This window comes from Schistocerca nitens, chromosome 4, assembly GCF_023898315.1.
Source record: "Schistocerca nitens isolate TAMUIC-IGC-003100 chromosome 4, iqSchNite1.1, whole genome shotgun sequence".
In the NCBI taxonomy this organism is placed as follows: Eukaryota; Metazoa; Arthropoda; class Insecta; order Orthoptera; family Acrididae; genus Schistocerca; species Schistocerca nitens.
This window is the reverse complement of record NC_064617.1, coordinates 218,192,761-218,212,504: the sequence shown is the minus strand read 5'-3', so window position 1 is coordinate 218,212,504 and position 19,744 is coordinate 218,192,761. Positions and strand designations below refer to the sequence as shown.

Genomic DNA, 19,744 nt, shown 5'->3' with positions numbered 1-19,744 from the left:
ACTTCGTGCAACACCCAGTGATCTCCGAGTCCACTATGATATGAAGTGCCTGAAGACCTGCAGACATTCTTGCAGGCTTGATTGTGAATATGGGAACTTTGTTCCGTGGAACTGCTCACCGTCATTTCATGCACATAGTTGCTAAATATTCTGGCATATAGCAGGCGTGACAAGTTGGAAAGAAATAGGGACAGTGTCTCCTCTCATGTAACGACCAGCAATCTGGGCAAGACAGCTGTGCCCACAGGGACAAATATGACGTATAAGGTTCTCTGTGCTTGCCATGAACTCAGCAGATGACTCGCACTGCAGGGATCAAGAGAAGTCCCCCACAATTGTAGCCAACTGGTGTTGGGACACAGGAGAACCCTACTGCTAACATGCTTGACCAATTGACTCGACAGCATGGTCACTCAAGCCTGAATTGCTGCTGTTGGAGACCTCTCCTGCTGTTGCAAATTGTCAAGTTTTGCCACATGGCAATAATCTGAGAACACATATCGCACTGCAGCAGTCAACACCTCAGATTCTGCAATTTGTGCTACCTCTTCTAACATCAGATTTGAATTTGGTAATGTTTTGATCTCTAGTGTCCTATCTGGCACTAGCTGCACCAGTACAATGAAAATTAGATAGTCTGCATAGGAGGTACTACATTGTTAACACGCAATATGACATCTACACGTTAACCACTATATGTTAGCTATCCGTGTTGCATACAACTGCCCGACATGCTTATGTTTGATTGAACTGTAAATGGGCAAATGCCACTGTGTTTGCTGACCATAGTAGTGCATGCAGCTGTGAAAGTTCCACTTTTTCAGGGTCTTGAAGTGGCCACTCTGATTTACAGTCTCAGTGATCGTCTGTGATAAACACCAATTGTTGACCTAACAGTTGAGAAGAGAATCTGAAAGAACAGTCAGGGGCAAACTTGGAGGTACGAGGACATGGCAGTGCAAAGAATTCACAACATGAATCCAATCAAACAAAAGCCAAATTAATGAGAATCCAGGCTAATGTTAGCACATCACTGACTTCAGAGTATGTATAATACAGGGTAATCAGAAAGTGTCTGAAACACTCATAGGAATGTTGCAGGAAAAGTTGTAATGAAACAAATATTAAGAAAAAAATTCAATACATTGCACCATTTCTGAGTCATTTAGCATTAAAATTAGCCAATTGGAGCATTGTGTGCTCCCATTCATGCGGCCTGCCAGTGTCGGTGTTGCCCAATGAGTGCTTTGTTTGGTTAACTGAAACTTGAATTTGTGCATGCGCCAACCCGATTGGCTAACTTCAATGCTAAATAACTCAGAAACAGCCTAGTGTATCGAATTTTTTCTTAGTATTTATATGTCTTAGTACAACCTGCCCTGCAATGTCCCTATATGTGTTTCAGACTTTTCTGACCATCCTGTATATCTTCTGTATCTGCTTCCATAGTATTTAGTGCACAGCTGCATGCTGTGCTGAAGGCAAATTGCATCAAAACATCCATGAAAGCTCCAAAGCAGGGATAGACAGGTTATTATGCTGGGTACCATTTTTATATAGGAATCTTAGAAAATAAGCAAGCATGTTAGCTGAAGAAAGTGCCATTGCTTTGAAGGCAACTCCAAAGAAATATGCGTCTGCCGGAGAAAGAGTGACTGGAAATGAAGGATAACAGATCGTTGTAGTTGAAAACTTCTATTTAGATGGTCCATACAGAGAATTATCCTTTTATGTGTGACTTTTTTACTTCAGCCAGGAGACTTGTTAGCTAGTGGTGCTTGTCGTATACATATTTCAGTAAACCTTACTGAAAATTTAAAGGGGAACCTGTCCTCAAATTTAGCTAACTGTAATGAGCATGACATGTTTTTTAAACTGTTGTACAAGGGTTACCCACAAAGTAATGCAACACTTTTTTTTCTCTCAGCCAAAAACAGTGTTACAAAAGCAAAACATTATGTATGTATTATTTGAAGTCTCTTGAGTGAGCAAGTCAAGCGTCCATCACTTCAGATAGATAGCATAGCTGCAGGACAGTGTCAAAATGGCACCTGTAGGTGACGTACATAAAAAGCAAAGTGCCATAATTGAATTTCTCACTACAGAGAAAGCAACTTGTGCAAAGTCTATGGAGCACTTGCTGTCAACAGAAGTACAGTTAGTTGCTGGGCACAGAAGGTAAGGTTATCAGAAGGCAGTTCGGTGGAGCTCCACAATCTACAGCAGTCAGGGAGACCATCCACAGCTGTCATACCTGACCTAGCTCCCTTGGATTTCCACTTGTTTGGACCATTAAAGGATGCCATTCATGGAAGACATTTTGAGGATGATGAGGAGGTGATTCACACAGTGAAGCACTGGCTCCATCACCACGACAAGGATTGCCCTGTAGGAAGGCTATAGAGTGGGATGGAGATTATATGGAAAAATAGGGTATGTAGGTAAAACATCATTCTTTTGTGTGTGTTATTCTCATTATATTCAGTAAAGAATTCTTGAAGGAAAAAGATGCAGTGCATTACTTTCTGGGCAACCCTCGTATATTGTCTGAGATTTTTTTCTCAAGGAGGATCTCAGTGTAGAGATTAGTTGGCTACAGACGTTTGACAGGAGAGGTGAGGGGGATCATTTGATACAATACACCATCCACTACAGTTAGTTTAGTGCTGAATGCTGGGCATTCCTAGCCATAAGTTCTGACAACATATTGTTGTTTGCGATATTTTTGAGTGTTAACTTGCTTCCTTACCCATTGTAGGAAACAAACATGTGAAGTGTGTGGTAAGATGATGAAGGAATGGGAAGATGAAAGTATCCATATAAAAATGTGCTGGAAACTAGAGAAATACTTAATGGTAACAAGCATAAAGAGAGGACTTAATGACTCATGTGTGTTACTAAAAGTGGTTAATCATGTTGATGAAGGTGGAACATAGTTACCATGAGTAGAATGTTTGTATGATGATCCATAGAAATTATCAGTCAGTAGTCCAAGAGGTTGCTGATAAAGGAGACACCAGTTTAGAATAATGCCATGTAATTTTAAAGGACAAGCATCACACGAACCATGTTGTTGTAAACTTCATGCATCAGTTGGTGAAGAACAAATGACCAGAGAATAACTTCACTGTCAGTCAAGAGAAACTTGAAAATGCAAATGCTGATGATATCTTCCTGAAGAACAAAGTGACAGGAGATGAGACATAGGTCTACAGCTACCACATGAAAACTAAGGTGAAGTTGTCACAATGGGCTGGGAAAGAGATTCCTTACACACACAAAAAAAAGATGTGTCAATCCAAGGCTACGGTGCCATTTGTTGTGATCTTAAATTGGAATACCATAGTGTATTAACAGTGGATATTATGTGGCCATATGGGAAACAAAGAACTATGTTAATGAATTTATGAGAGCCTGTGGGTAGAAAGAGTGTTGCATCATGACAGTGTAGCAGATAATGCATTGCTTCTGATACACAGTGACACAGCAAAGCATTGGACAACTATTTTTGCAGTTGACTTGTCCTGTGCCTCAGATTCAGAATTGTGTTTAAGGGACGTAGTTTTCAAAGCACAGATGAGATCTACGAGAAGTTGGTTAGAGGACTAAAGCCTACCTGAAATAATTCACTCCAGGAATCATGTCACTACAGGAAAAAATGTTTGTGTCACTATTTGAGGATATTACTTGGAAGTGGCTGATTTTGTTGCAAGATTGACAGTAAAAAGTTTATATCGCGTACAGTAATTCCTGGGCCCCTCATTTTTGTTGTTTTTAAATACCTTTACTTTTTTTACCTAATGTTTTTGAACATGACTGTCTTAAAATACGTTCTTAAATGTTTTGCCAATTTTAATAACTTTTAGCTCATCATAGTGATTCCTCAAGACTTCATTGTTGTGGAATGTGCACTCCCATCCCCTCCCCATCCCAAAATATATTCTTCACTATCATCTGAATAACTGACCTGTTTGACTACATGGAATTTACCCATTACATGGAGACAAATTTGATCCACTGTTTCAGAGTATAACGATATGTATCACAATATGGTCCATATTACCTCTGTGTGTATTTCAGGTCTGTTCTCTATGGCCGACTGGGAGTGCAGGTATCTCGTGGAATAGTGTGGGGTGTCATCTCTCCCTGGGGAGCTCTCCACACAGCTGGAGGGTCTCTGTTGCTGCCATACAATCCTGAAGTGGATCAACTTGTGCAGGCAGTGGCCGATCCGGTTGCCTGTGTGATGAAAGTTTCTGCACAAGTTGCAGGTGCTGATGATATGCTTGCCAATAGAACTGCCCTGACAACAACCATTGAAGTTTCTGCTGTGAGAAGTGCTTTCAAAGTATGTATTTTTATTATGTTGTCTAACTGTCATTCATTGAAAAGTGAGCTGAGCATTTTTGGGAATTGTACTGCGCAGCATTGATGCTATTTCTTTTAGTGTATGTGAAAATTTTAATAAAAGTGAATGCCTCATAAATTGTAATGTCACATTGTAGAAAGATTACTGTACTCAACAGGTATTTCCTGTACTTCAAGCATGAAGTAAGTTCGTATACCTTTCCAAGAACTTGGCAAAAAGTAACTTCAGCTTTTATCGATCTGCAAGAACAGAAATTGTGACTTACGGATTCTGACTAATTCTTTGGCGCTCTTCCTGATGGTTATTAAAATTGCACCTACAGTTTTTCTATAGATCACACATTTCTTTTTCTTTCTTCTCCTTTTTTCTGTAAACTTTTCTTGTTGCATATAGAATTCGAGCTGTCTATAAACGTACACATTTAAAGATTTTTTAAAAAGTAATGTAACTATGCTGTTAAATTTTGCTCAAAATATTTTTTTAAAGACTATGCAGATAGTGTCTTGCTATTCTTTAGATATGCATATTTTTCATAAAAATCTGTCATACAACCTTTTTATGGGCCTAGGGAATTCCTGAAGCCCTGTGTGTGTGTGTGTGTGTGTGTGTGTGTGTGTGTCCAGTGTTTTCTATACAAAGGCCACTGTTTCAAGCTTTTAGAAAAATAACAAAAGAAAAGCATTTTTTGAAAAAAATTGTTTTATTGTTTCTCAGAATATTTTTATTCTTTCTCATAATACCGGTCATTAAAATATAGAGACTTTTGGATGTGTTGAAATGCTTCTGAAAACATTTTTTTTCTACTCTGATGTTGGTACCACAACATGGTTTTGGAAAAATTCAGCAGTTTCTTGAGGTAATGAAAATTGCTGTTTGTGAATTCTTTGTTTGACATAAGAGAACAAAAAAAGTAGTTAGATAATATATCAGGTGAATATGGGCACTAAGACATTAATTCAATTTTTTTTCTCCCCCGAGTAATGAATTGTTTGACTGTTTTACCATCCTGTAAAACAAAGGTAAAGTTTTTTACCTACCACCCAGTTTTGTGTCTCTGATAGTAGCAAAATTTTCTAACCACCCATTGGTTCCACAGTGTGGTGATTTATACAACAGGGAAGTAACTTTATATTTTAAAATTTATAAAGCAGATTTACTGCAAATGAAAGTATATAATAAAAATTAATTACAAAATACTTAATGGCAAAATTATATAAAAATCTGATGAAAATGTTTTTAAAATCCCTGTCACCTACTGCCAGTCTTGAAAATTGGAATGCCCACCAGTGGGACCATGTTGACTACTGTCGCTCTAAAGCAATAATATTAAAGCATTTATGTCTGGACCTAGGACCATTTCTGTCACTGTAAAATGCCAGCAGTAATTTTTCCTTTTGACAATATAACTATATTTGAAGTAATTTCAAGTTAGCAACTCTTTGTACTGCACCTACATTTTGTGAATATTAGACCACTATCAAATAACACTGTTTACATATTTAATGTTAAAAAAGACTTTCAGTTTAATATTGGCCTATAATTTGAAGATAAATTACCTTGCTGAGGTATACAGGGAGTACAGAAATTCTCATTATAAACTTCTAAGACTTGCAGACAGGATTGTGTAGATAATATTTTGAATTTGAACCCATTTCTAAAACATACCGTTTCTGTGCTACAGCCATTTGAAAATATGTTGGTAACACAACCACTTTTATGGATAATTTATTACATGTGGCCTGGTACATGACTTGTTCTTCAGTTCCACTCATAATAACCAAAAAAACAAAAAGGAAACCTAATCAGATTTCACAAACACTGTTATTTACGGTATGACCTCCTCCAATTCGGGTGTACCACGCTCTTGGAGCACCAGTCACACCTGCTGACAGTGAAGTTGCTGCTTTCTTGAAGCTGTTGTGTAATTTTGGCAAAAAGGGTGTTTGATGGAGTCAGATGTTGTGGATAACAATCTTGATATAGGCTGCAAGCAGTTTTTCCTTTGTCATGAGCTTCGCCATACAGAAGGATCATGTCGTCGTATTCTGAAAACATGTACTCAACCACATTGCCCTAACACTCACATGTCAGTGGAGCTTGAACCAGGTCAGAGAGGTAGGATAGATGTCAAATGACATCAGCCAATTTGACATAAGCACGTGCCCGCCCCCCACCCCCCACCCCCCCGCCCCCCCCCCCCACCCACCCACTATAACTACCTTGTTGCATACATACCAAGCAAACATGTTTTCAGACAGCTATATCTCGGAAAAGGTACATTTCTGAACATGGGTTCCAATTCAAAATATTGTTTACTCAGTCCCCTCTGCAAGCCCAAGAAGTTTGTAATGGGAATTTCTGAACACGCTGTATCCATAATGTCAATATTTCAGTTATGAACTTTTATTACAAACACCTACATTCAAGCACAACTTCACATCATAGCAATTCCTAGCAAAGCACTGTACTGCTTAAACCAACCTTCAGGTTGAATACAGTTTTACCTCACTGATGAAAGCAGTTCCCATGCACAGTTGTGCATATGATTCATGAAAGCAGGTAAAAATGACAGAAAAGCAAAATATTACTGGTCTGGTAAATAAGTGAATCTTGTAAAGCTTCAGTTCTGGTTTATTGAAAACAGCAGCATTTATTAATCACGTATCATATCCTATTAGTATTTCAAAAGTAAAATTGCTATCTCTATATGAGTATCTTGTGCAGGACCCATTGTAGTCATAAGTCTATGCAGTTTCTTTGTAATTACCATTTATACATTTTGTCGGAATTTTTTTTGAGAAGTACTTCAAAGATATATTTGTAAAATTGTGTGACTAATCTTTTGTAATGTAATAGCTAAAACATTAAGTGAAATAATGTTTGACATCCATTCAATTATGAAATTGTACCTGTTTAGTGTGTAATCTTTGTTTACTTTTTTAATTACAGGCTTTAACTGAAATTACATCCAAGGATCCTCATATCCATCAGCCAGCTTTGGAGGATTATGAAAGTGAACAGTTATTTTTTGTGTCCTATGCTCAGGTAAGCAGAACAATTTTTTCTGTATTCATAACTGTTTTTCCCCCTGTGGGTCCGGGGATTAGAATAGGCCTGAGGTATTCCTGCCTGTCTTAAGAGGCGACTAAAAGGAGTCTCACATGTTTCGGGCTTATGTGATGGTCCCCGGTAGGGTTTGACCTGCATTCTCCAAAATTTTTCCGAAGAACGAGCCAATTGGGGAAGGGTGCCTTACATGGTGCATTGTGTCCATCGTGCATTGAGATCTTTAGCCCACTTTTTCATCGTCACATTGCAGTCCTGCCCATTCTCCATCTCTTGGGCGAGGACACCTTCCTGGGTGCGTTTTGCACCAAGCACTATGCAGTGTCGCATTCTGCATTGACAATGACCATGGACTTCTTTGCACCTGATATCCAGCATGGTAGCCAGTCTGTTGTGGTGGGGCTACGTTGTACCCTGTTGCTTGTAGCCTCCTGACCACACAGGGATCTCTCACCTGATGCCTGCACCGTTAACTCTCCACATTTGCCAAGGGGTAGATGCCCATCCCTCTGGGGCATCGGGACTCTCAGCAATGGCCATCCTGCCAGGTGGCCTTTGCTGCAGCTGGGTGGCACCCACGGGGAGGGCCCCTGGTCGGAGTGGGTGGCATCAGGGCAGATGACACACGATGAAGCGTAGTCCATCATCTCTTGCTATTGGTGTAACACCAGCAGTCTCTAAGCATTCATGAGCTCAATTCAGTGCACTGAAGTATGACTCCAAATCGTTCCCCTCCCTGGCCACACCATGGGAGGAATATCAGGCTAAGGATGTCAGCGGATCTTATTTGCCCCGGTATCTTGTATGTTCGAGAACTGATGGGGAATCTTTCATGACAACGAAGCCTCAGTTTCTTGTTGAGCATATAGAGGACAAGTTTGGGGAGGTGGAGGGCTTGTCCGAAATGAGATCTGGGTGTCTTGATCACAACAGCATCCTCTGCCCTGTCACGGGCATTATCCACTTGTGACAAGGTGGGGGATGTTTCTGTAACCATCACGCCCCATAAAAGCTTAAATATGGTCCAGGGTATCATATTTCACAGGGACCTGCTTTTGCAGCCTGACGACGAGCTGCGCACCAATTTAGAGCGTGAAGTGTATATTTCGTCCTGCGTGTCCACCGGGAATAATCAGGTTGCCACTGGTGCCTTCATCTTGGCCTTTGAGGGTGATACATTGCCCAAGAAGGTCAAGGTGATGGTCTACTGCTGTGATGTAAAGCCCTATATCCCTCCCCCAATGCGGCACTTTAAGTGCTGGAAGTTCAGCTGTATCACATCTCGAGATTGCGGATGCCCATCACATCCCAGTACTCCATGTGCCCCACCTCCCATCTGTGTCATCTGTGTCAACTGCGGAGAGCAACATTCAGCTTGCTCACCAGACTGCAGGATTCTTCAGAAAGAAAGGAAAATCGTGGAGTACAAGACCCTGGACCGACTGACCTACACTGAGGCTAAGAGAAAATTTGAACGCCTGCATCCTGTGCGTATGACATCATCTTATGCCACCGCTACAACAGTTCTGGCACCATCAGCTCTGCCAACCCCAATCACCTCTAAGAGCCAGAAGACTACACCTGCCCCTTGAAGGTGGGGGGCATTTCCATCCCTGTTGCTCCTGCGCCACATACTTTGGGAGCAACACCCCCCCTAACCATCGCGAATGCCCATCCCCACTTCTAAGCCAGAGAAGCATAAGTCTTCTTTGGCTTCACTTGCTGGGAAGGGGTCCCTTGGGTCACTCCCTTCCCAGGTTTCTGCTAGTGGGAAAAATGACACCCACCAGTGGCTGAAGAGCCCAAAAGCAGCTGGTTGTAGGGCTTCACGCTCATCCTCAGTCCCGGAGACTGAGCCAGTGAAGTCCTCCCAGCCAAAGAAACCAAGAAGCAGTGACAGAAATCCAAAAAGAAAACCCTTAAGACCAAGGAAATTGCTGTGGCACCTGCACCAGCACTATGTACAAGCTCTGCATCTGAGGATGTTGTGGAGATTTTGGCGTCACCTGAGGACCTAGATCTCACCAGACCCTCAGACACAATGGATATAGACTGCTCAGGCAATAAATCAGTCGCAGCAGGTGACTCTGAGGTGTAAACTGCCTCATTGAACATTCTACATCTACATCTACATGATTAATCTGCAATTCACATTTAAGTGCTTGGTAGAGGGTTCATCGAACCACAATCATACTATCTCTCTACCCTTCCACTCCCGAACAGCGCGCGGGAAAAACGAACACCTAAACCTTTCTGTTCGGGCTCTGATTTCTCTTATTTTATTTTGATGATCATTCCTGCCTATGTAGGGTGGGCTCAACAAAATATTTTCGCATTCGGAAGAGAAAGTTGGTGACTGAAATTTCGTAAATAGATCTCACTGCGACGAAAAACATCTTTGCTTTAATGACTTCCATCCCAACTCGTGTATCATATCTACCACACTCTTTCCCCTACTACGTGATAATACAAAATGAGCTGCCCTTTTTTGCACCCTTTCGATGTCCTCCATCAATCCCACCTGGTAAGGATCCCACACCGCGCAGCAATATTTTAACAGAGGACAAACGAGTGTAGTGTAAGCTGTCTCTTTAGTGGACTTGTTGCATCTTCTAAGTGTCCTGCCAATGAAACGCAACCTTTGGCTCGCCTTCCCCACAATATTATCTATTTGGTCTTTCCAACTGAAGTTGTTCGAAATTTTAACACCCAGGTATTTAGTTGAATTGACAGCCTTGAGAATTGTACTATTTATCGAATAATCGAATTCCAACAGATTTCTTTTGGAACTCATGTGGATCACCTCACACTTTCCGTTATTTAGCATCAACTGCCACCTGCCACACCGTACAGCAATCTTTTCTAAATCGCTTTGCAACTGATACTGGTCTTCGGATGACCTTACTAGTCGGTAAATTACAGCATAATCTGCGAACAACCTAAGAGAACTGCTCAGATTGTCACCCTGGTCATTTATATAGATCAGGAGCAGCAGAGGTCCCAGGACGCTTCCCTGGGGAACACTTGATATCACTTCAGTTTTACTCGATGATTTGCCGCCTATTACTACGAACCAGGTTTTAAGTTGTAAGTCATTTCCAGGGGCAGATGTGGACTCTGACCACAATCTATTGGTTATGAACTGTAGATTATAACTGAAGAAATTGCAAAAAGGTGGGAATTTAAGGAGATGGGAACTGGATAAACTGACTAAACTAGAGGTTGTACAGAGTTTCAGGGACAGCATAAGGGAACAATTGACAGGAATGGGGGAAAGAAATACAGTAGAAGACGAATGGGTAGCTCTGAGGGATGAAGTAGTGAAGGCGGCAGAGGATCAAGTAGGTAAAAAGACGAGGGCTAGTAGAAATCCTTGGGTAACAGAAGAAATATTGAATTTAATTGATGAAATGAGAAAATATAAAAATTCAGTAAATGAAGCAGGCAAAAAGGAATACAAACGTCTCAAAAATGATATCGACAGGAAGTGCAAAATGACTAAGCAGGCATTGCTAGAGGACAAATGTAAGGATGTAGAGGCTTATCTCACTAGGGGTAAGATAGATACTGCCTACAGGAAAATTAGAGAGACCTTTGGAGAAAAGAGAGCCACTTGTATGAATATCAAGAGCTCAGATGGAAACCCAGTCCTAAGCAAAGAGGGGAAAGCAGAAAGGTGGAAGGAGTATATAGAGGGTCTATACACGGGCGATGTACTTGAGGACAATATTATGGAAATTGAAGAGGATGTAGATGAAGATGAAATGGGGGATACGGTATTGCGTGAAGAGTTTGACAGAGTACTGAAAGACCTGAGTCGAAACAATGCCCCGGGAGTAGACAACATTCCATTAGAACTACTGACAGCCTTGGGAGAGCCAGTCCTGACAAAACTCTACCATCTGGTGAGCAAGATGTACGAGACGGGCGATATACCCTCAGACTTAAAGAAGAATATAATAATTCCAATCCCAAAGAAAGCAGGTGTTGACAGATGTGAAAATTACTGAACTATCAGTTTAATAAGTCACAGCTGCAAAATACTAACACGAATTCTTTACAGACCAATGGAAAAACTGGTAGAAGCCGACCTCGGGGAAGATCAGTTTGGATTTCGTAGAAATGTTGGAACACGTGAGGCAATACTGACCTTACGACTTATCTTAGAAGAAAGATTAAGAAAAGGCAAACCTACGTTTCTAGCATTTGTAGACTTAGAGAAAGCTTTTGACAATGTTGACTGGAATACTCTCTTTCAAATTCTAAAGGTGGCAGGGGTAAAATACAGGGAGCGAAAGGCTATTTACAATTTGTACAGAAACCAGATGGCAGTTATAAGAGTCGAGGGACATGAAAGGGAAGCAGTGGTTGGGAAGGGAGTGAAACAGGGTTGTAGCCTCTCCCCGATGTTATTCAATCTGTATATTGAGCAAGCAGTGAAGGAAACAAAAGAAAAATTCGGAGTAGGTATTAAAGTCCATGGAGAAGAAATAAAAACTTTGAGGTTCACCGATGACATCTTTATTCTGTCAGGGACAGCAAAGGACTTGGAAGAGCAGTTGAACGGAATGGACAGTTTCTTGAAAGCAGGATATAAGATGAACATCAAAAAAAGCAAAACGAGGATAATGGAATGTAGTCGAATTAAGTCGGGTGATGCTGAGGGAATTAGATTAGGAAATGAGACACTTAAAGAAGTAAAGGAGTTTTGCTATTTGGGGAACAAAATAACTGATGATGGTCGAAGCAGAGAGGATATAAAATGCAGACTGGCAATGGGAAGGAAAGCGTTTCTGAAGAAGAGAAATTTGTTAAGATCGAGTATAGATTTAAGTGTCAGGAAACTGTTTCTGAAAGTATTTGTATGGAGTGTAGCCATGTATGGAAGTGAAACGTGGACAATAAATAGTTTAGAAAAGAAGAGAATAGAAGCTTTCGAAATGTGGTGCTACAGAAGAATGCTGAGGATTAGATGGGTAGATTACATAACTAATGAGGAGGTATTGAATTGAATTGGGGAGAAGAGAAGTTTGTGGCACAACTTGACTAGAAGAAGGGATCGGTTGGTAGGACATGTCCTGAGGCATCAAGGGATCACAAATTTAGCATTGGAGGGCAGTGTGGAGGGTAAAAAATGTAGAGGGAGACCAAGAGATGAATACACTAAGCAGATTCAGAATGATGTAGGTTGCAGTAGGTATTGGGAGATGAAGGAGCTTCCACAGGATAGATTAGCATGGAGAGCTGCATCAAACCAGTCTCAGGACTGAAGACAACAACAACAACAACAACAACAACAACTACGAACTGCGACCTTCCTGTCAGGAAATCACCAATCCAGTCGTACAACTGAGGCGATACCCCATAGGCCCGCAGCTTGATTAGAAGTCACTTGTGAGGAACGGTGTCAAAAGTTTTCCGGAAATCTAGAAATACGGAATCAACTGTCGATAGCGGCAATTACTTCATGCGAATAAAGAGCTAGCTGTGTTGCACAAGAACGATGTTTTCTGAAACCATACTGATTACGTATCAATAGATCGTTCCCTTCCAGGTGATTCATAATGTTTGAATACAGTATATGCTCCAAAACCCTACTGCAAACCGACGACAATGATATAGGTCTGTAGTTCGATGGATTACTCCTACTACCCTTCTTAAACACTGGTGCGACCTGCGCAATTCTCCAATCTGTAGGTACAGATCTATCAGTGAGCGAGCGGTTGTATATGATTGCTAAGTAGGGAGCTATTGTATCAGCATAATCTGAAAAGAACCTAATTGGTATACAATCTGGACCTGAAGACTTTCCTGTATCAAGCGATTTGAGTTGCTTCGCAACCCCTAACATATCTACTTCTAAGAAACTCATGCTAGAAGCTGTTCGTGTTTCAAATTCTGGAATATTCCATTCGTCTTCCCTGGTGAAGGAATTTCGGAAAACTGCGTTCAATAACTCCGCTTTAGCGGCACAGTCGTCAGTAACAGTACCATCGGCACTGCGCAGCGAAGGTATTGACTGTGTCTTGCCGCTTGTGTACTTTACACACGACCAGAATTTCTTCGGATTTTCTACCAAATTTCGAGACAACGTTTCGTTGTGCAACCTATTAAAGGCATCTCGCATTGAAGTCCGTGCCAAATTTTGTGCGTCTGTAAGTTTTAGCCAAGCTTCGGGATTTCGTGTTCTTCTGAACTTCGCATGCTTTTTCCGTTGCCTCTGCAACAGTGTTCGGACCTGTTTTGTGTACCATGGGGGATCAGTTCCATCTCTTACCAATTTATGAGGTATAAATCTCTCAATTGCTGTTTGAATTGGAGCCACATCTCGTCTACATTTGCATAGTCAGTTCGGAAGGAATGGAGATTGTCTCTTAAGAAGGCATCTAGTACACTTTATCCGCTTTAATAAATAAAATTATTTTGCATTTGTTTCTGTTGGATTTGGAAGAAACGGTATTGAGCCTAGCTACAACGACCTTGTGATCATTAATCTCTGTATCAGTCATGATGCTCTCTATTAGCTCTGGATTGTTTGTGGCTAAGAGGTCAAGTGTGTTTTCGCAACCATTTACAATTCACGTGGGTTCGTGGATTAACTGCTCGAAATAATTTTAAGAGAAAGTATTTAGGACAATCTCAGAAGATGTTTTCTGTCTACCACCGGTTTTGAACAAGTATTTTTGCCAACATATCGAGGGAAGGTTGAAGTCCCCACCAACTATAACCGTATGAGTGGGGTATTTATTTGTTACGAGACTCAAATTTTCTCTGAACTGTTCAGCAACTATATCATCGGAGTCTGGGGGTCGGTAGAAGCAGCCAGTTATTAACTTAGTTCGGCTGTTAAGTATAACCTCCACCCATACCAATTCGCATGGAGTATCTACTTCGACTTCACTACAAGATAAACCACTACTGACAGACACAAACACTCCACCACCAATTCTGCCTAATCTATCTTTCCTGAACACCATCTGAGACTTCGTAAAAATTTCTGCAGAACTTATTTCAGGCTTTAGCCATCTTTCTGTACCTATAAAGATTTCAGCTTCTGTGCTTTCTATTAGTGCTTGAACCTCAGGGACTTTCCCAGCACAACTACAACAATTTACAACTACAATTCTGACTGTTCCTTGATCCAAGCACGTCCTGTATTTGCCATGCACCCTTTGAGATTGCAGCCCACCCCGTACTTTCCCGAGGCCTTCTAACCTAAAAAACCGCCCAGTCCACGCCACACAGCCTCTGCTACCTGTGTAGCCACCAGCTGAGTGTAGTGAACTCCTGACCTACTCAGCGGAACCCGAAACCCCACCACCCTATGGCGCAAGTCAAGGAATCTGCAGCCAACATGGTCGCAAAACCGTCTGAGCCTCTGATTCAGACCCTCCACCTGGCTCTGCACCAAAGGTCCACAGTCGGTTCTGTCAATGATGCTGCAGATGGTGAGCTCTGCCTTCATCTCGTAAGCAAGACCGGCAGCCTTCACCAAATCAGGTAGCCGCTGGAATCCAGAGAGAATTTCCTCAGATCCAAAGCGACACACGTCATTAGTGCCGACATGTGCCACCACCTGCAGCTGGCTGCACCCTGTGCTCTTCATGGCATCCAGAAGGACCATTTCCACATCAGGAATGACTCCACCCGGAATGCACACGGAGTGCACACTGGATTTCTTCCCCTCCTTAGCCGCCATATCCCGAAGGGGCCCCATTACGCACCTAACATTGGAGTTCCCAACTACCAATAAGCCCACCCTCTGCGATTGCCCGGACCTTGAAGGCTGAGAATCATCCTCTGAAACAGGGCAGGCAGCTGAATCTGGCTCAGCCAGAGACAGTACCTGAAACCTTGTTTGTCAGACGCACCGGGGAGGCTTTCTGATCAGCTTCCGGGGACGTCTTTTGCTGCCTGCCACACCTTGGAACGACCTTCCAATCAACCACAGGCGAGGGCTGAGCCCCACTGCGGGCAGCAACTGGGTCAACCTCAGCGGCAGACCGATCTGGGGACAGATGGGACGAGGTTGACATCCCCATGATACCCAAGTCCGGCTCCCCACAGTGGTGCCCATTGGCAACAGCCTCAAGCTGCATGACTGAAGTCAGCGCCGCCTAGGCTGTGAGCAAAGGGATGCCAACTCAGCCCTCATCTGAACACAGCAATCACAGTCCCTGTCCATTCTAATCGATGTTGAACAACAGTTACTGAAACACGAGTCCGTGCCTAGATAACGCAAGGGAAACACGCAAGCAATGTATGAACTAACCTGTACAAATGCCCAACGACTGCACTACAATCTGCCTGAATTTACGATTACAGTAACTAAAACTTGAAATTACACCTCCTATACGAAACTCACACGCAATTTAAGTAAGGATCTACAAAGTAAACACAGAAAAGAAGCTATATACGTATCTTTCTGTGCTGTCGATGTGCACCAACTGGGAGCTCAGGCCACACTCCATGCCTTCCCAGTCTCACGATGTCATCCTCCAGTGGAGTTGCGGCAGTTTTTTTCCACCACCTGGCTGAGCTACGGCGACTATTAAGCTTTACACCTGCTATCTTCGTTGCCCTCCAGGAAACCTTGTTCCCGGCAAAGCGGATCCCTGCCCTCCGTGGCTATGAGGGATATTACAGGAACCATAATGACTACAATCTAGGGTCGGGTGGAGTTTGCATTTATGTCCTAAACTCAGTCTGTAGTGAACCTGTGCCACTTCAAACCCCTCTTGAAGCTGTGGCTGTCAGAATAAGGATGACACGGGAAATAACTGTCTGCAGTGTATATTTTCCTCCAAATGGTGCAGTGCCCCTGAATGTATTATCTGCATTAAACCTTTCCTACTTTTGGGGGATTTTAACGTCCATAACCACCTTGTGGGGTGACACTGTGCTTACTGGCCGAGGCAGAGATGTCGAAACTTTACTGTCTCAGTTCAACCTCTGCCTCTTAAATACTGGGGCCACCACTCTTATGGCTCATGGTAGTTACTTGGCCATTGATTTATCAATTTGCAGCCCAGGACTTCTCCCATCTATCCATTGGAGAGCACATGACGACCTGTGTGGTAGTGACCACTTCCCCATCTTCCTGTCACTGCCACAGCGTCAGGCCCATGGACGCCTACCCAGATGGGCTTTAAACAAGGTGGACTGGGAAACTTTCACCTGTGCTGTCAGCATTGAATCTCCCTCACACGGTAACATCGATATGATTGTTGAGCAGGTGACTACAACAGTTGTTTCTGCAGCAGAAAACGCAATCTCTCTCTCTTCAGGGTGCCCGAGATGTAAGGCAGTCCCTTGGTGGTCACCAGAAGTCACTGAAGCAATTAAAGAATGTCAGCAGTCTCTACAGCAGCATAAGCTGCACCCTTCCCTGGAGCACCTCATAGCCTAAAAAACGGCTCCGTGCCCGCGTTCGCCAGATTATCAGATGACGGAAGCAGGAGTGTTTGGAGAGATATGTCTCAACCATTGGGTGCCATACATCACCTTCCCAAGTCTGGGCAAAGATCAAACGTCTTTTCGGGTACCAGACCCCCAATAGGTGTTCCTGGTGTTACCATAAATGTCGTGTTATCTACCGACGCAAACACAATTGCCGAGCAGTTTGCTCGAGCCTCTGCATCAGGGAATTACTCCACAGCTTTTCGCACTCTCAAATGGCAGCTGGAAGGGAATGTCCTCTCATTCACTACACACCACAGTGAATCCTATAACGCCCCACTTACAGAGTGGGAGCTCCTCAAGGCCTGCGCACATTGCCCCGACACAGCTTCTGGGCCTGATCGGACCCACAGCTAGATGATTAAACATATCTCATCTCACTACAAGTGACATCTCCTCATTGTCTTCAACTGGAGCTGGTGCGATGATGTCTTTCCATCGCAGTGGCTGGAGAGCACCATCATTCCGGTGCTCAAACCCGGTAAAAACCCACTTGATGTGAATAGCTATCAGCCCATCAGCCTCACCAACGTTCTTTGTAAGCTGCTGGAATGTATGGTATGTCGGCGGTTGGGCTGGGTCCTGGAAGCACGTGGCCTACTGGCTCCATGTCAGGGCGGCTTCCGCCAGGGTCACTCTACCACTGATAATCTTGTGTCCCTCGAGTCTGCCATCTGAACAGCCTTTGCCAGATGGCAACACCTGGTTCCGTCTTTTTTGACTTACATAAAGCATATGACACGATCTGGCAACATCATATCCTTGCCAAATTGTATGGGGGGGATCTCCGGGGCCCGCTCCCGATTTTTATTCAAAACTTCCTGTCGCTCTGTACTTTCCATGTCCAAGTTGGTGTTTCCCATATTCCATCCATATCCAGGAGAATGGAGTCCTGTAGGGCCCCTGTCTTCAGTGCCTCTCTATTTTTAGTGGCCATTAATGGTCTAGCAGCAGCTGTCTGGCCCCCCGTCTCTCCTCTGTATGCAGATGACTTCTGCATTTCATACTGCTGAGCATCGCCTACAGGGAGCCATCCACAAGGCACAGTCATGGGCTCTAGTACACGGCTTCCAGTTTTCAGCTACAAAGTCGCATGTCATGCACTTCTGTTGGCGTCGTACTGTTCATCCAGGTCAAGAGCCTTACCTTCATGATGATTCACTCACTGTAGTGGAGACATATCAATTCTTAGGACTGGTTTTCGATGCTCAATTGTCATGGCTTCCTCATCTTCGTCAGCTTAAGCAGAAGTGCTGGCAGCACCTCAGTGCCCTCCGTTGCCTGAGCAACACCAATTGGGGTGCAGATCGCTCTACACTGCTGTGGCTCTACAGAGCCCTTGTCCAATCCTGAATTGACTATGGGAGTATGGTTTATGGCTCAGCAGCGCCCTCAGCGTTGCATTTACTCGACCCTGTGCACCACTGTGGGGTTCGACTAGTGACAGGATCTTTTAGGACGAGTCCGGTAACCAACGTAGTGGTGGAGGCTGGGGTTCCTCCATTGCAGATCGGACATGCACAACTGCTCACCAGTTACGTTTCACACATTCATACTTCTCCTGAGCATCCGATATACCGTCTCCTTTTCCCGTCTGCAGCAGTCCATCTCTCGCATCGGTGGCCCTGGTTGGGGCTAACGATTACGGTTTGCGTGCAGTCCTTTCTCTCTGAACTGGAGTCCTTCCTTTTACCACCTCTACTTGCGGTCTGATCACGTACGCCTCCATGGTGTATACCTCGGCTGCAGCTTCGTCTGGACCTTTCACGAGGCCCTAAGGACTCTGTTACCACTGCGGCTCTCCGCTGTCACTTCCTCTCGACTCTTGATATATTTTGGGGCTTTAAAGTGGTTTACACTGATGGCTCAATGGCTGATGGTCATGTAGGCTTTCCGTATGTTCGTGGAGGACATATTGAACAGAACTCCTTGCCAGATGGCTGCAGTGTTTTCACTGCAGAGCTGGCGGTCATATCTTGTGCTCTTGAGCACATCTGACCATGCCCTGGTGCATCATTTCTGCTGTGTACTGACTCATTGAGCAGCCTACAAGCTGTCAACCAGTGCTACACTTACCACCCTCTGGTAGCATCCATCCAGGAGTCCATCTATGCCCTGGAATGGTCCCGTCGTTCAATGGTGTTTGTGTGGACCCCTGGACACGTCGGAATCCCAGGTGATGAATTTGCCGACAGGCTGGTCCAACAGGCGACGCGGAAACTGCTTCTGGAGATGGGCATCTCTGAAGCTAACCTGCCACAGGGTTTTCAGGCTTTGGGAGACAGAATTGTATAACAGTACGCACAACAAGTTGCGTATCGTTAAGGAGGTGACAAATGTGTGGAGGTCTTCCATGCGGTCCTCTCGCAGGGAATCAGTTGTCCTCTGCCAGCTCCGCACTGTCCATATGTGGCTAACGCATGGTCCCCTACTCTGTCGCAAGGACCCACCTCTGTGTCGCTGTGACTCCCAAATGACAGTCGTCCACTTCTTGCTGGACTGCCCACGTTTATCCACTCTTCGGCGAACTTTTAACTTTCCCACTTCCCGACCTTCGGTGTTGGGCAACGATGACTCAGCAGCAGCTTTAGTTTTAAGTTTATCTGTGAGACTGGGTTCTATACTTATATGTAGGTTTTAGCGCATGTCCTTTCTCCCTCTGTGTCCACCACTGTAGTGCTTTTAGGGTGGAAGTTTTAAAGTGTTGCAGAGTGGCTGGCTTTTCCTTTTTATTCTTGTGGTTGGCCAGCCACTGTAATCTGCTTTGCTGTTTTACTTTCTTCTGTTTCTAGTGTCTCTATTGTTTTCTTGTCCTCTTTTGTTCCTTTTATGGTTCGTTGCCTTTCTTTC

General features: G+C 43.6%; 1 protein-coding gene across 1 annotated transcript in view; it reads left to right on the top strand.

Annotated features, from left to right (window-relative positions):
• The window catches only part of LOC126251929 (endothelin-converting enzyme homolog), a 630,006-nt gene that overhangs the window by 586,719 nt on the left and 23,543 nt on the right, over window positions 1-19,744 (top strand). Inside the window, exons 13-14 of the mRNA XM_049952681.1 lie at window positions 4,081-4,348; window positions 7,319-7,414. Coding sequence (XP_049808638.1) covers window positions 4,081-4,348; window positions 7,319-7,414 — 364 coding nt within the window. The remainder of the gene's footprint in view (window positions 1-4,080; window positions 4,349-7,318; window positions 7,415-19,744) is intronic.